The 14,872-nt window shown below is 36.7% G+C and overlaps 2 protein-coding genes across 3 annotated transcripts; both read right to left on the bottom strand.

Annotated features, from left to right (window-relative positions):
- Positions 1–886: 886 nt before the first annotated feature.
- LOC111331577 (palmitoyltransferase ZDHHC23) lies at positions 887–6,272 on the bottom strand. Of its 2 annotated transcripts, none has more exons than XM_088728877.1 (4): positions 4,933–6,272; positions 3,739–3,783; positions 3,017–3,184; positions 887–2,076 (listed from the first exon to the last, which is right to left on the bottom strand). In XM_088728877.1, the coding sequence occupies exons 1-4, from the start codon at positions 5,589–5,591 to the stop codon at positions 1,818–1,820; spliced, it is 1,131 nt and encodes a 376-aa protein (XP_088585003.1). In that variant the 5' UTR covers positions 5,592–6,272; the 3' UTR covers positions 887–1,817. The 2 variants fall into 2 exon arrangements, with proteins under 2 accessions (XP_088585003.1, XP_022792453.2); XM_022936718.2 differs by having other exon boundaries at positions 887–2,064.
- Positions 6,273–6,411: 139 nt separating this feature from the next.
- Positions 6,412–14,799, bottom strand: LOC111331568 (glycogen synthase kinase-3 beta). The gene is made up of 9 exons (XM_022936704.2): positions 14,391–14,799; positions 14,073–14,266; positions 13,877–13,960; positions 11,260–11,370; positions 10,848–10,978; positions 10,522–10,628; positions 9,085–9,278; positions 8,120–8,306; positions 6,412–7,465 (listed from the first exon to the last, which is right to left on the bottom strand). The coding sequence occupies exons 1-9, from the start codon at positions 14,473–14,475 to the stop codon at positions 7,308–7,310; spliced, it is 1,251 nt and encodes a 416-aa protein (XP_022792439.1). The 5' UTR covers positions 14,476–14,799; the 3' UTR covers positions 6,412–7,307.
- Positions 14,800–14,872: the final 73 nt, after the last annotated feature.

The raw sequence follows: 14,872 nt of genomic DNA, 5'->3' as shown, positions 1-14,872 counted from the left end.
AACTAGGGGAGACCAGTGGAGTTTTGTGCAAACTCGTGCGACAAAATTGAGCCATAATTTATGATTCAATAATTTAAGGGCTTTATCCATTAACTAGCCCAATGAGAGCTGATTCACTGATCTTGCCTTAAACTCCACAATTTTTTCCCACTTCTTTACAAACTTTCTACGATGTTTTGCATTGAGAGAAACTGGTAACGAGGGTAAGTCGCCCCGGTGACTTTTGACTGTAGGAGCCAAGTGAGATGGAATAGCGAAGCCTACTAAGTTTACTGGCCGTGCGGTCTAAACAGGAAAACCGGCGAAGCTTCTCCTTTGATACTTTGTTTACTTTTTCTGATCAAATGGTAGCAGACTTATTATTGAGCATCAATAATGTGTCCAGGGAGAAAAAGTGGAGCATAGGGCACTCCCTACAATTGACGTCTCCCAAGCAAAAGAATTGTGGAATACCACATGTCTTCTGTCCTAAGGGAACGCTGATAAAAATCATAATTCTCTTAACTGCAATCATAAGAAATGTGTTAAAAGCAAAGAGGAGAATTTTTTGCGAGATCTTTGGTGTAAAAGGGTTAATAAATGGAGGTCCTGTCTCCTGCAGGAGGGGTAGGAGACGTTAATTTCCCACGCACAAGATTACTGTGTGATGGATCTCCTTCCCTGGGGTGGGGTGGGTGGGTCGGGTTTAGGTGGATGAACCTTGTAGGGGACTACGTGTCTTATTGTTCTTCCACCTGTACAATGTACAAATCTTTAGAAACAAATGACAGAATATCAGAGCAGTGCATTCAGCAAACGAACTACTTTAAAACCAAAGAGCAAGAGCACAAAGCCAATCTGATGAACAAGGGCTGATCAAAAGAATCCTAACCAACAAGTTCCAGAATTCTGTTTGAAAGCTTTCCCTGGTGCTTTTAATAATTAAAATAATCCTCTTTACAGTCAGATCTAAGAATAGTCAAAAAGAGATAAAAATATGTTTATATAAGGTTAAGAGCATGTCATTCTGATAATGGCTGACTAGGGGGGAGGTCTAAGCAGAAAAAGGTAATAAAAAATCCACTGACAAACAAGTTATAAATCATGATAGTCTTATAATCACAAGTCAATAATCAATAACAGTTTAAATTTCTCTACTCATAATTGCAATATCTAATAATTAATAAATGGTAAACACCACAGCGTACACTATTGAGTTATGGATGCATGCGGGAGGTTGCTAAGCATGAAAGAAGCGTAAGAGTCGCTCGAGGCGATAGCCGAGAGCGACTCTAGCTTCTTGAGTGCTTAGCAAACCTCCCAAGTGCATCCATAACTGAATAGTGTACGCTGTGGTGTTTACCATTTGTTTTATAACATAACATTGATACATTGTAGCTAAAGAGTTCCCTTTTATTTAACAAATCTTACGTGACCAGAAAAAACAAGCGCGTGCGGAAAAATAGTCTTTGCATTTGCTCACGTCAGCAGCGTACACCCATGGGCAAATGGGGGACGCTAAATTGACCAATCAGAGCGCGCGCTTTACTTTGGTTATGTTATAATTCATAACCTTTGGTACAGGAAATGTTTTCCATGGATCTTCAGCTGTCAGTAACAATGTACTGAATGAGTCAGAAACTAGGTTGACTTAATAGCAATCATTTTGGTTTGTCCACAACTGTCTCTTTCTCTTTCTTTCTTCTTTCTTTTTTAGTTAAATCCCTCACAACCCCCCTCTCCTACACCTTATTTCTGCTCCTGTTATCAAAGGACGAAAATAGGTCCCTCAGAAGCTCATTTTTTACACTAAACATTTTATAACCAAGCACATATTTCTAAACTACTTCTTCCTCAAAAGAGCTGATGTCTTGTGGAAATAAAAAATGAATCCAGTTCCTAACAAATCCTTTGTTATAGCTATGTGTCCTCATCACTTCACAAAATGACTTCTTCTTTGAAGACCTTCTGAACTCATCACCAGTCAAATTAAGGCTAACAAATACAAGCTGTTGAAACAGGAGCCCACACATGCCTAATATGAAGATGATTGTGTACCAACATGCAACAAACACGACAGAAGACCTGAAATGGAAACTGAAACCTGTTAGAGGAACCTGTTATTAAAGGTGGATCAAGGCAAGGTACATTTTGGTATTTTCCCATTTTTCATTTTATTACTTTTCAGACAGCATCTACATGTATCACAAAGAGGGAGTGTAACGTCTCTTTCCATTTTGCTATCTTAATATTTATTTTACCATATTGCAAAAAATACCTTCTTTGACAAACTAATCAACACAACATTTCAAATATTATTTGAATCAAAAGTAGATTCATGTGAAAGTGAGCCAGAGATCACAGACATTGAAGGTTTGAACCGCCTCCCAGTTAGCTCAATTGTTTAAGCACCAGACTGTTGTGCGGGAGGTCGAGGGTTCAAGCCCCAGCCGGACCAACACTCAGGGCCTTAAAATAATTGAGAAGAATACGCTACCTTTCTATAACATTGATCAAGAAATGGTTAGATACTCTAGTCTTCTCGGATAGGGATGAATAAATGGAGGTCTCGTCTCCTGCATCTATTAATTAGTTGATTTGGTTAGGCAGGGGACATTAAAGAACCTACTTCATGAGATTACTATGTTGTGATCTGGCCTGTTTACTGGGAATTGGGGGGAGGGGGCATCTGTTATTCGCCTTTATTTGATTGTAAACTGCTTAGCAGTCTGGTAAAGTCCCCCATACAGTGTTGTGAAGCGCCATGAATTTAAGATATGAGTGCTATATAAATAAAAGTTATTATTATCATTATTATTATTGATACCAATCCAAAATATTGAAACAAAAAAATTATAGTTGGAAAGCTTTGCTACTTTGAACTAAAATATGGCACTTGAATAAATATCAACCAAATACAATGTGACCTAGTTTCCTATGAGGCTCTTCTTTAGGGTATCACTCAATGTTTTCTTATGTGACATCCCAAAGAATGGGTGCAAAGAAGACAGAGGAGTTAGAATTGGACTAGACCTACCTGGAATTAAAGTAGACATTTGAGCAATCTACATGGAAAATGCTGTTGTCTTTAGATGAACAGATAGTGAAAATAGAGAGATAGACTCCCCATAGTCCAGTACCCAAAAAAATAACTATAGCAGCAAGGAAGGAATGGTGGTTGTGCTGTCCAATACAACAGTTTGTCCTGCATAAATAAAATAACAAATATGATAAATACATTATTATTATTATTACATTATTATTTATAGATTTTATAAAACATTTCCAGATTACAAAAAATGTTAAAACTGCATTGATAATTCATTAATCATCAAACACATTATAATAAATATCCATTTGAAATCAAACTCAACTGAACATTAAAAATTCAAGGCAATTTTGGTTTTATCAAATGAGTTGATAATGTAAATTGACCACCATAACAAGTTTCAGAGCTGGTATTTCAAGCGTTAGCCCCTTATCTGAGTAAAACTTTTTCTTTCTTTGTCTTTCACTCCAAGAAACAGCTTGTCAATTTGGTTTTTTTATGGCTCAAGTAAATGGCATTAACAATTAAACATAAAAAGTTTGACACTAAAAAAAATTTTTAGTGATTGTGTCAGTTGGGTGAAGACAGTGAAATAAGACAAAATACATGTTCAATGCAATAAAACGATGACTTAGTTTGAAATTGTAGAGCAAACCTGAACACAAATCTTTCTTATGAAAGAACAAAATCTATGAAGTATTTGTTCTTACCAAACACAATGATGGTCGGATCTTGGAACGCAGTAACCACAAATCCTACATAAAGAGGGAAAGAAATATTCTACATTATTATATGGCTGGGAAAGACTTGGAACTACCAAATTCATGAATTTGATTGGCTGAAATCAATATTGAAAGCGGTCTAGATTTTCTCATCTAGACTGGCATCTAGACCGGTCTAGAAAAAAAAGGTACAAAGAATATAAAAAATTGGCATATAAGACACAGCCATATAATAAACATCTTATTAACTGAGCTAGGTTGGTCTGTATGAGAGAATCTTGACCTCGGTTGCTGGTACAGACCTCACTGCGTTCAGTCTGTACTGGCAACCTTGGTCAAGATTCTCCCATACAGACCTCCCACTCAGTTAATAAGAACTAATTATAAAATGAGTCACTGAATCTCACACCTTTAACCCTGAGTTTGCAAGTACTCCATGCAATATTTGAATGGTATCACTTACACTCTGTTGACTGGAAAATATCAGTCTCACAGCATTTGAGAAAAGAAACAAATACCACTACTGCTACTATAATACACCTCATAGATGATAAGGGTCTTCATTTGACCTTGAGTTTCTATTGGCCTTGTTTAACTCATAATACCCACAAGGCAATGATAAGCTGTATTTTTTAGGCAAAATGTAAGTACTTGTCTCCAATTTACCACTCCTGGTGGGTTGGCCCACAAACACAGATACTTCAGGAAATTCTCTCTTTCTAGAGTCTGCTGTGGTGCCTAACCTTATATGGAAAGTTGAATTTACTGATGAACAACATTCAAGAAGTACTTAGTGCATGGAAACTAGATACAGTCACCTAACCAATGCTCCTATTCCCTTATCCCCAACCCTTATCCTATGCTTGCAATATCCTTCAATTCATTAATGCTTTGAAATTTCATTTTGTCGTTTTTGTTTATTCTTAAGTATGGTAACCACTGGTTTCAAAGAAAGGGTGATTAAATCATAATAGGGTATTCACAAGGCAACAGAGACAAGAATTTGTCAGCTAAATTTTCACGACTCATTAAGCTGTTTTCATTCAGATGTATACAATATGTTCTCCTGTTCTTAAACTTAACACAATTGTCCTCCATCTACATTTCCCAGTGAAATCCCTGCCTAGCAGGAGAATAGCACTGAGTCATAGTCATAAAATTCCAGTACATCCAATACCCTACCTACAATGCTTTGCCCTGATAAAAGGTCCTTCTGTACAGAAACAGCAGTTTAGATCCTTATAATCTGTGTCATTGTGATTTGCATTGTTAAGAGAAGGGGGCTTAGAGCTCAAAGCGTACATATTTAAGAGCCTCCTTGAGAATATCACACGCAAGTATAACGACAAAACAAGACCAAACCCAAGAGAGAGGACCGAAGAATTAAGGTAGGAATTGAAGGGAGCTACATAAGCAATATATAGAATAAAATTACCAACAAGAGATGTTAAAGTCCAACTTACGAAGAACCAGGTCCTTTTACGTTGGTTGAGCACATAAATATAATAAATAAGGATGAAGACCGGAACATAGACCAGAGCTAGCACCGTAAAGACTAGACTGTTACTTGCAAAGTAGAGAGATATGCCTAAGAAAAGAATTGGAACAACATAGTCGAATTCCAATTTCTGGGCGCCATTAAACCAAGGAATACGAATGCGATCAGAAATAACCATAGATATATCATGCAGTTTTTGCTTTGAAACTTTGTTTCCTTGAAGGCACTGATCCACGGCGTTGTCTAGTTCATCGCACTCACAACAGAAGGCGAGTAAGTGCGTTCTATGGCCATGAAGGTTACGAAATTCACAACAACACAAAGGGGAAGGATCTGTTGCCATTTTTCACCGAGAAGTAGGCGCTACAGGCTCTTCCTTTTCATGTTATGCTGCATTGTAAAAATGTAACTAAAACGCCGGGCGCGGGCATCGAGCCGCAGACTAGGAGAATTGTTTGGCACCTACCCATCGGCCATTTTATTGAGCCCGCAATGAATAACAATCTTAGAATGTGGTGTAACATTCCTCAACTATAATACAATGATCTTGCGCCAATCCCCGTCACAGGGGTGGATTTCCTCCCGCCTTTTAAGCAGTCGACAGCTCCAAGTTAACTGATAACTGAAAAAAATCATCAAACACCCTTTGACCATTTCTTCTGGTCAGCACTCAGGGATAATAATGACTTTATGGGGGAGTACTGAACTTCAGCCACGCCCTCAACGCTCACGACGTAACTGAAGATCCTACTTCTTAAGTGACGTTCGGCGGAAGACATAGGAGGATCAATTCAAAATTACCAACGACCGTCCCCGTACCTTATTCACAAAAACTTCTTCCCAAAACACTGCACTAAAGGCCACTACCAGAGTAGGAGGAAAAACTTAGAGCAAGATAACATCTTAAGAATTCAGGTGCTTCACCTATTCAGGAAAGTGATTAGCCGAAGAAAAAGTCTAATTAAGGATATTAACAGGGGATTCGAATGTCTCCGCCGGGATTATAACCAAGTTATAATCCAAATGTTTAAATTGGTGCAACAAGGAAAAGAAAAAATTTTTTTTCCTAAGATCTTAGCCCATACTTAATGCCACATTTAGGGTATGGAGAAACAAAAACCTGGGGAAACAACAGTAAAGTTAACAGTGACATTCACAAAGAATTCAATTTTGACAGCATAACTTTCATATTATCTCCTGTCAGAATACTCACAAGGATGTATATAAGAGTTGGTTATAAATTTTACACATAAGAAGAAAACTTAAAATTGCTTAAATTTACAAGCCCTTAAAATTTTATACAGACTCAAATGAGAAGTGGTTTTTTTTTTTCCTACAGCCACATGGAGAAATGGCCTTCGGCACAAGGTACAAGAAATATATTTTACATTATTTAAATATTGATTATGGCACTGTCAGTATAAATACATTATCCAGTACCATGCTGATGCCCTAAAGGATTTGTTTTAATTTGAATTTCCTGTAAATGATTATGATCACTTTTTTATGGTGCCTCATTATTTAAGTACAAAAGTGTATTAACAATCTTGAAATGCACAATTGCAGTGCAGTGCCTTCTAAAAATTTTTTGTTTGGAACAATTTGTATACATTGCAAATAAAACAGCACCTAAAATCTGAGCACAAATTTTAATGGCATTGGCAAAGAAAGCCAGTTACAGCAAGAAAGATGATTGATGGGAAACACCTCGGAACCTCTTGGAATTAATAGAACATTTAAGTCATGAGGAATTTTTTTTTTGTTTTTATCACTGGCCTTAGTTGCAAACACCTTTAAAAACTGTCCTTTTATCTAACCACAAGTAAATTAGTAATGAATTGTACATAATGAGCCTTGGAAAGTAAAACTTAAGATTAAACAAAACTGCAACCCTGTGTACTCCCAAAATACACAGAAAGACAAATCTGCATTGTGAACTTGATTTCAACACTATTTACAATACAATTTAGGCTCTTTTTTTTTTACAAGAAATTCTATCAACCAAGGCCCCTTTTATGGACAAAAACTTGCATTAATTATAATTGTTATCAGGTCTAATTCAGGAGCCTGCTTGGGAGACCGAAGCCACGGCCCCATCCACAACTACTGGGCCTGTACTTGAGGATGTTCCTGAGCTACTTGTACCAGCCCCTCCAGAATTCCTCTGCACATGAGGGGGTATAAGGGTTGAATTTAGAGAGGGTTTAACTGCTAGCTCTGCAAAGAAACACAACCAGACCTGTAAGAATTTAGCTGTCAAGGAATTAGGGTAAGTCCAATCCCTCAAAACTGCTGTGGAAAACACCAGGTCCAAACACATAGAAGGGTGAAACTATCAATCTGACAATGGGCATTTAAAACAGTGAGGTGTTTTGAAGCCAAACCCATAAAGGTCAGATACCAATATTTTATTTTACTTGTGAAATGAAACTGTGAAAATAGATTGCGTTTCTCATGTTAATCATGTGGGCATGGAGTAGTACTATAGGAGTTTGGAAATATTCAGCATTGAAATTTGCAATTCATTTCCATAGACTTTTGTGGTAAAAACATGGCTGGTTGGTTTTGCTCTCCAAAGAACAAAGAAGAAGAAACCAGTCCAGAGTTGGAAGCCACTCCAAAAGTAATAAAATACAACACTAAATAATTCACAATTCTCATGAATTATTAATGAATTTTACAAGCAGTTCTAAAACGATAATCTAATCCAAAAGGAAGAAGTGAAATCATTAAATCTTTTTCTTTAGCCTCCATTTGATGTAGTTGGCCTTCGCATGCTGACTAAGTCCAAACTTACAAACTATTGCTCATTTATGCATAGCTGTTAACTTACCTAAGGTTACTACTTTATAATAGCATAAAGTGTCTTACCTTGAGTTGTAAAGTTAAAAAGAGGGGGTAAATCTCGTCCATTTGGAAGTTTAGTGTTAGGATCGCGGAGTTCATCAAAGAAAACATGTGCACATGACTCCACAGGTATTAGTCTTGTTGATGGGGTATACTCAAGTAATCTACTGCACAAGTTTATTGCTTCTGGTGGAGTTTTGGGTCTGAAAACCTGAAATTTAGAACATTTAACGCAAATTCAATTTCTAACCTGTGCGGAGGCCTCATGGTTAGAGCACTCGACTCCGGATTGTGTGGTCTGGGTTCGAGCCCCGGCTGGGACATTGTACTGTGTTCTTAGGCAAGACACTTTACTCTCACAGTGCCTCTCTTCACCCAGGTGTATAAATGGGTACCGGCAATTTAATGCTGGGGGTAACCCTGCGATGGACTGGCATCCCATCCAGGGGGAAGTAAAAATACTCCTAGTTGCTTCATGCTACAGAAACCGGAGTTAAGCACCGGCCTAATGGGTCACTAGGCTCGTAAACAAACTTTACCTTTACCAATTTCTAACACTCCATTTTTAAATACCTAAATTTGGATAAAAATGTTATTTAACTGAATACCTTTGCCTCATCATCTGTGAAACTGGTTTAGAGGTAAAACACCTTTATTCACATTCACATTCAATGCATTGTCAGTTCTGGCTGAACAAGTTAGGCATGTTCTTTGTCCGTAGAAACTCATGCGAGAATGAGAAATGCCAAAGTTTCTTCATACTACCCTATTGAATTCAATCTCATTTTATGAGCAATGTGCATTGAATTCTGCCAATGAGTCGCTTTTGCACATGCCAATAGGCTTGAGTTTTGCAGTGTTTGATGGAAAAGGCAAAAACACTTCTTCCTCGAACAATTTCAACATCAAATGACTATGTGCAAATGAAGCTTCATTATACAACCAGTAAAGCTCACTCAGCAAGACAAAGATAACTCATATGATTTTACCTTTGTCCATGGATGAGGCTTGATCTGTGGAAATTTGAATTCAGTGTAGTGTGGGTTCATTTCCTTGATTTGTTCCCTTGTTGGAGTGCCCAGAACTTTAATTATCTCCACAAGTTGATCAACACCGCTGGCCCCTGGAAAGATTGGTTGTCCAAGGAGAAGCTCTGCCAGCACACAGCCAGCAGACCACACATCTGAAGGAAAAATATATAAATATATTGTTATCAGGATCCTTTTAGCTGATACACTTTGGTTGAAAAAGGTTCATTAAATTGGTTATTTACACTGTGAACAAGTTTTAAAATACCCAAAATCTTACTTCATATGCCAACCTTTCTACACTTCGTCACTGGTTTGATTGGTTGGTTAGTATGCACCAGTGAGAAAACTTTGAGTCAACAAAAGACAGATTACTTAAAGGAAACTTAAAGATGCAACAAGCTAGAGATGATCAGCTAAAATTATTCCAATAGCCCATTTCCAAATTACCTTTAGCCTCTTTTTCAAAGCAAAGTTGTAGTGCTCATCCTTTCAGATGAGAAAAAGTTTTCATTTACATGCAAACTAAACTCACTTTCACAAGAATAGTTAAGCACTAGGCTTCGTTTTGAAAAAGACGCCAAAGGTAATTTGCAAATGGCCCATTCTCACAAAACTGCTTACAAAACTTCAAACTGGCTAGAACCTTCTTTAAACATTAAATCTGCCTTTACAGTTGACATGACATTGGATTCTGTCAAAAACCATCATTTGATTGTAATGATTTCCTACACTACTTCAAAGAGCAAGAAAATACACCATCCATGTCTATCCCGTCTACTTAAACAATAGAGTGTTTCTGTCAAGGAACTATTGGCTGATAGTTGCCCCGTGGAAATTTGATGTTCTTAAAACAAATATGCTAGTTTTAAGAACATCAAATTTCCAAGGGGCAACTATCAGACCAATAGTTCCGAGACATAAACACTGTATTGTTTTTATTGTTCACCACTAAATTTTCTTCCGCACCTACAGCTTGTCACAAATGTCAATAATTCACAACCGTACATTGGCTAAATAATACGTTATACCTGTCAGAATTGAAAAGTCACTGTTTTTCCGATCTGCCTAACTTCGCAGCCGTCAAACTATTCAAAACTTTTCACGGATGAGTACTATCAATCCAGGTATTTTGTGCAGATGGGCACTATCTATCCAGGTATTTTCCTATGGGCTGATAGTGTCCCTCCACGGATGAACAATATCACATCACATGATTGATTTAAACCAATAAGAACAGGAGAAAATTTAGTGGTGAACTATAACTACAAATATGCATGTTCCAATACATGTTTGAGAAGAAATTGCCAAAAGCACCATTCAATGTCAACCATATCTTTGTAAATAAGAATAATCTACAGTAGGATCAGTAATGGACCTGCTGATAAGCTGACTTACCAATATCAGGTGTGTAGTCTGTGGCTCCAAAGATAAGTTCTGGTGCGCGATAATATCTTGAACATATGTAGGAAACATTGGGCTCCCCTTTCACTAAAACCTTGGCACTAAAAATAATGAGCCAAAATTAATTGGTTGGAAATTGACTTCTGCAAAAAGATAATTTTAAAAGGACAAGTGGAAAGTGACTAAATGACACAAGTTAAGCAGGCCACCTTGAAGTTATGCTGTATGTTTTTACACTGCAGTAAGCTCATTGACAGCTTTTCGAAAGCCCTTCATACATCCTACACAAATGTAAGAGACACCCCTAAATTTGCTCTTACCTCCCAAAATCACACAACTTCAACACAGCAGTTTCAGGGTCAAGAAGTAAATTCTGTGGTTTGATGTCACGGTGGCATATACCAACAGAGTGGATATAGGCCAGAGATCGAAACATCTGATACATGTAGAGCTGCAACAAAACAAAATAAAATGTGTTCAAAAAATTTTGAATTGCTTGTACTGTCTTTTGATCACCACAAAACAACTTTCCTTGCTTTTGAAGTTTAACTGGCATTAGCTATAATGCTTGGCTCTCAAGAAGTTGATTTTCTCCAGCCATCTACAATTACTGACAGGAATAATGATCAAATAACAAAAAAAAAAAATTACAACAAGGAGAACAGGAAGGAATCACAGTAATGCTTAAGTAAAGTTTCTAAGTTTACTGTTTTGTTGCTGAGTTTAGATTACCTTTATATACAATATGGGAATGGTTTGCTTTGCTTTACTGTAATGTCTTGCTACTCGGTAAACTGTCTCCGGAACAAAATCAAGAACCAAATTTAAATAGATTTCTTCTTTCTGTATAGGAAAGGAAACAGAAGAAGAAATGAACATCACTATGTCTGATGTGACTTCCAGTTTATGATGACAAAACAATTTATGAAAAAAGTGTGCTTTTCATCACAAATCATAACACTTGCTATTTAATAAGAACATTAGACAACACAACTTAGCAAACTCAAGCCATTAAATTAGTTGTTTATGGACCAAAATTTGTTCATAAATCCCTGCATCCAGATGTTCAAGTAATAAGCTGTTTCCTGGTGTAAAACTCTAAAATGTACCAGCTGCTATGGACAATGGTAAACCACAGCAAATTGTTTTTCTTAAGAGAACATTCCACCAGAAATGCTTCCCCAAAAATTGAAAGGTATTCCTTTTTAATGAAAATCATTCCTTTGCTCCAGAGTTACCCAAAGTTGGCAAGTGATGATGTGAATCTTTAAACCACATGAGAAAATTATGACATTCTGCAAATAAGTATTGTGGGGAATTTTGAACAACCACAAAATACATCAATTAATTTATACCAATTACCAGAGGAAATGTTACACAAAACCTTGGTGGTTTGGTAAAATGTAAACAAGATTATCAATGAGATTAACCAGGACTTAGAAATAAAAAATTGTTGAAAAAAAAGAAAATTAAGATACTGCTGCTTTTCTCTAAAATGGACTAGTTTTAGTGGAATGTCACATCTTGAGACTTGAAACTTTGTGGATTGACCACCTAAGTCGCAGAATGTTTGGCCAAAAAAGCCTTTGATACCTGAGGTATCACTAGTTGAAAAGTGAAAGTTGCATGCTAAGGCAAGCTCATTTTTATTTCTTGCACAATGGTTCTGTGGAGGATCAGAGTGTAACAAGTGTAACTCAGCATGTGAATTTAAAAAAAAAAGGGAGTGTCTAAGTTTGGGGTATGACTTCCTCTGTTCACCATAGAAAACAAAAGTATCATGTTACAAAAGTTTAAAGCAAATGAAAGTATTTTTCTTTCCTTGTACAAAACATCTTCGTAGTTGTTTCATAAATTTAAAGATTTTTTTTAACAACACATACAAAGTGGCTTACTTAGGGAAGACTAAACATTGTTTGGTGATGTAAGCACTGACAAGGCTTATGATTTCTCCATTACCACAACATGTCAAGTAGGTGAGTGTACTTTGAAAAGTTCAAATAGAATAGGAATATGCTGTGTCCTTTTAAGAACAGGAAAAGTAAAGATGCTGTTTGTATTTTCCAGATCACAATTCTTTTTCAAGAACTGTGGTATAACACAATAAGCATGTCATAACGTGAAATATGGTCATTTGCATGTGAATGATAAACTGTTTATGTTTCAGTTTCACATGAGAACAAGTATGTTCTTGATCATGTATCTGTAACAATGTTTGCAAATACAGGAAGTAAAGAAAATTTTTTTCTTTTTTTTTTTTTTCAAATGTTTTGTTTTTCCTTGTGAATTGAACTGGGTTTAACTTCAAGGTTGATTAGGTCCACAAAATGATTCTCGTGACCCTAAGAAAGTTTAATTCAAATTTAAAATAAAATAGTATTTTTCAGATTAAGGAAAATTAATTTTGTGTGTTTCAAATACACTGTGTCTTTTGCCTAAGATTCTTAAATAATTTTTTGGCTGCCAAAATGAAATTATAAAATTATTTTAAAAGGAAAAGGTTACCACTGGGAAAAACCAAAGGATTTTGTTTTAAATAAAAAAGTTATTTTTAATCTAAAATAAAATTTCCTTTATATCCTCTCAGAGTAAATTGAAGTGTGATGTGAAAATCTGAAATAAAAATGAACGAAAACTACTCAGCAGTGAGAGTAAGAACTCTTTTCAGAGCCCTATAAATTAATATTCAATTTTTTTTCGTCATCTTTTTAGGAAAGAAACTATAGTTGAAAAGCCATTCGTAAATATAATATAAACAGGCTGCCGGTAGCCGATATACAGCTGTGGCGACAAGTCTTTTCCTGCAATTGCCATCAAGATCCACATTCTCGTTACAATATTCTTGGTGGAGAAACGTTACTCGAATCTGAAAAGAAGCCACTGTGATACAAATGCCAACAGTTTAATCGATAAAATAAATGAAAAAATATTCTACACGGACTTAGGACCCACAGTCAAATATGCTGTAAACTTGCTCCTTCGTGTCTCTGCGGTAAAATACGTGTGGCTAAACTTGTTTTCACCTTGAGGGAGTGTACATTTTGAAAAGGATAAACCAAATGACGCTTGTCGATCTTTCCTTCGGTTCTTATCTTCGTGTCACCGACACAATAGTACAGACCAATGGATTAAATATAAACTATAGTGAATAGATTGCTAGTTTTAGTGAATTACGGCAATCAGTGCACATACACCCACGTAGGCGGCTAAATTCAAGTCTTACATGCTTAAGGCAAACAGCACGATATAACCGGCCACGACTCGATTCACTCAGATATTGAAGGCAAGGATGTTGAGCGTAAATAAAAAACATTTTTCCTTTTTCAATATAACAGAACAAGTATCTAACCTTTTCTCCACTGGAATAAAAGAACCAGCGCAATCTGACGATATTACAGTGGTCCAATTTTCTCATGATTTGTAACTCTCGATTCTGAAAGGAAAAAAAAGTTGTTTTAACACCACCGAGGAGAGTAAAATTTCGGCATCTTACATCTTCTCCTACATATTCCACTAAAGGAAGAACATACAAGAACCATAACCACCTTAAATCGTTTGTCTTGCAACACTTTCTTTATTGCTACAAGCTCCGAGGAATCACACATCCTTGCTTGATACACAACTCCGAAAGATCCATTCCCAATAACTTTCGTGTCAGTATAACTGATCTCTTGCGTCCGATCAGGCAGTGAACCTGTAGTTGCTACAACTGTTGTCATTTTACCACCATCTTTATCTCCTAAAATAAGAACAGAATAAAATACTTTTGCAGTACACTTTATTATATTTTTCAGACTGGAATAGAAGCGGTGTTCGGTCCCAAACACCTTGAATATTAGGTTATGTAAAGTCTATACACTTACGACTAATTTTTACCCCTCCAAAATTTGGCGTATGTGATTTGTTTGTTTCGGCAAAAGACGTTGTTCTGGGTCTGTGGCCACTCATGGTTGTGAAATCTCCGACGTAGATGAACCCGAAGGATCACCGGACCATTACATATTCGTCGTCAGCTTATATTCAACATGGAGAGTTGCTTTCAAGACACCTTACGCCGAAAAGTGATTCGCGGGAATGGTGCTGAATCTGCACGCTTCTCTGGTCATTTATGGCCAAATAACCTATAGTTAGTGTCAGGATTTCCTGAATATGATGCAAGAATAACGATCAAATTGTTCGAGGTACGACAAAAGCCGTTTTAAGCTACGAAAAGAGCCAAAGGCAAGTGACACTCAAAATTCACAATGGCGCTTGCTACTGCAGGCATGTGCCGTTTAGGGGGCCCCCAACGAAGTTTGTTCAGTTAGTTAGCCAATGGCAACGGTGACGACATAATCCGAAGTCA

This window comes from Stylophora pistillata, chromosome 7 (genome assembly GCF_964205215.1).
Source record: "Stylophora pistillata chromosome 7, jaStyPist1.2, whole genome shotgun sequence".
In the NCBI taxonomy this organism is placed as follows: Eukaryota; Metazoa; Cnidaria; class Anthozoa; order Scleractinia; family Pocilloporidae; genus Stylophora; species Stylophora pistillata.
Note: the sequence above shows the minus strand (reverse complement) of the source record. Positions and strands in the feature narration are given on the sequence as shown.

Bases quoted from the DNA above. Each gene is read 5' to 3' on its own strand.
- LOC111331577 (XM_088728877.1), bottom strand. From the start codon at position 5,591: ATGGCAACAGATCCTTCCCCTTTGTGTTGTTGTGAATTTCGTAACCTT. The intron at 3,185-3,738 runs GTAAGAACAAAT...TTATTTATGCAG, and splicing joins TCCGACCATCATTGTGTTTG to GACAAACTGTTGTATTGGAC. The intron at 2,077-3,016 runs GTAGGTCTAGTC...AACAGGTTTCAG, and splicing joins AATGTCTACTTTAATTCCAG to TTTCCATTTCAGGTCTTCTG.
- LOC111331568 (XM_022936704.2), bottom strand. From the start codon at position 14,475: ATGAGTGGCCACAGACCCAGAACAACGTCTTTTGCCGAAACAAACAAA. The intron at 13,961-14,072 runs GTGGTTATGGTT...TTTTCCTTTCAG, and splicing joins TGCAAGACAAACGATTTAAG to AATCGAGAGTTACAAATCAT. The intron at 10,979-11,259 runs GTAATCTAAACT...GTTTTGTTGCAG, and splicing joins TTCCCATATTGTATATAAAG to CTCTACATGTATCAGATGTT.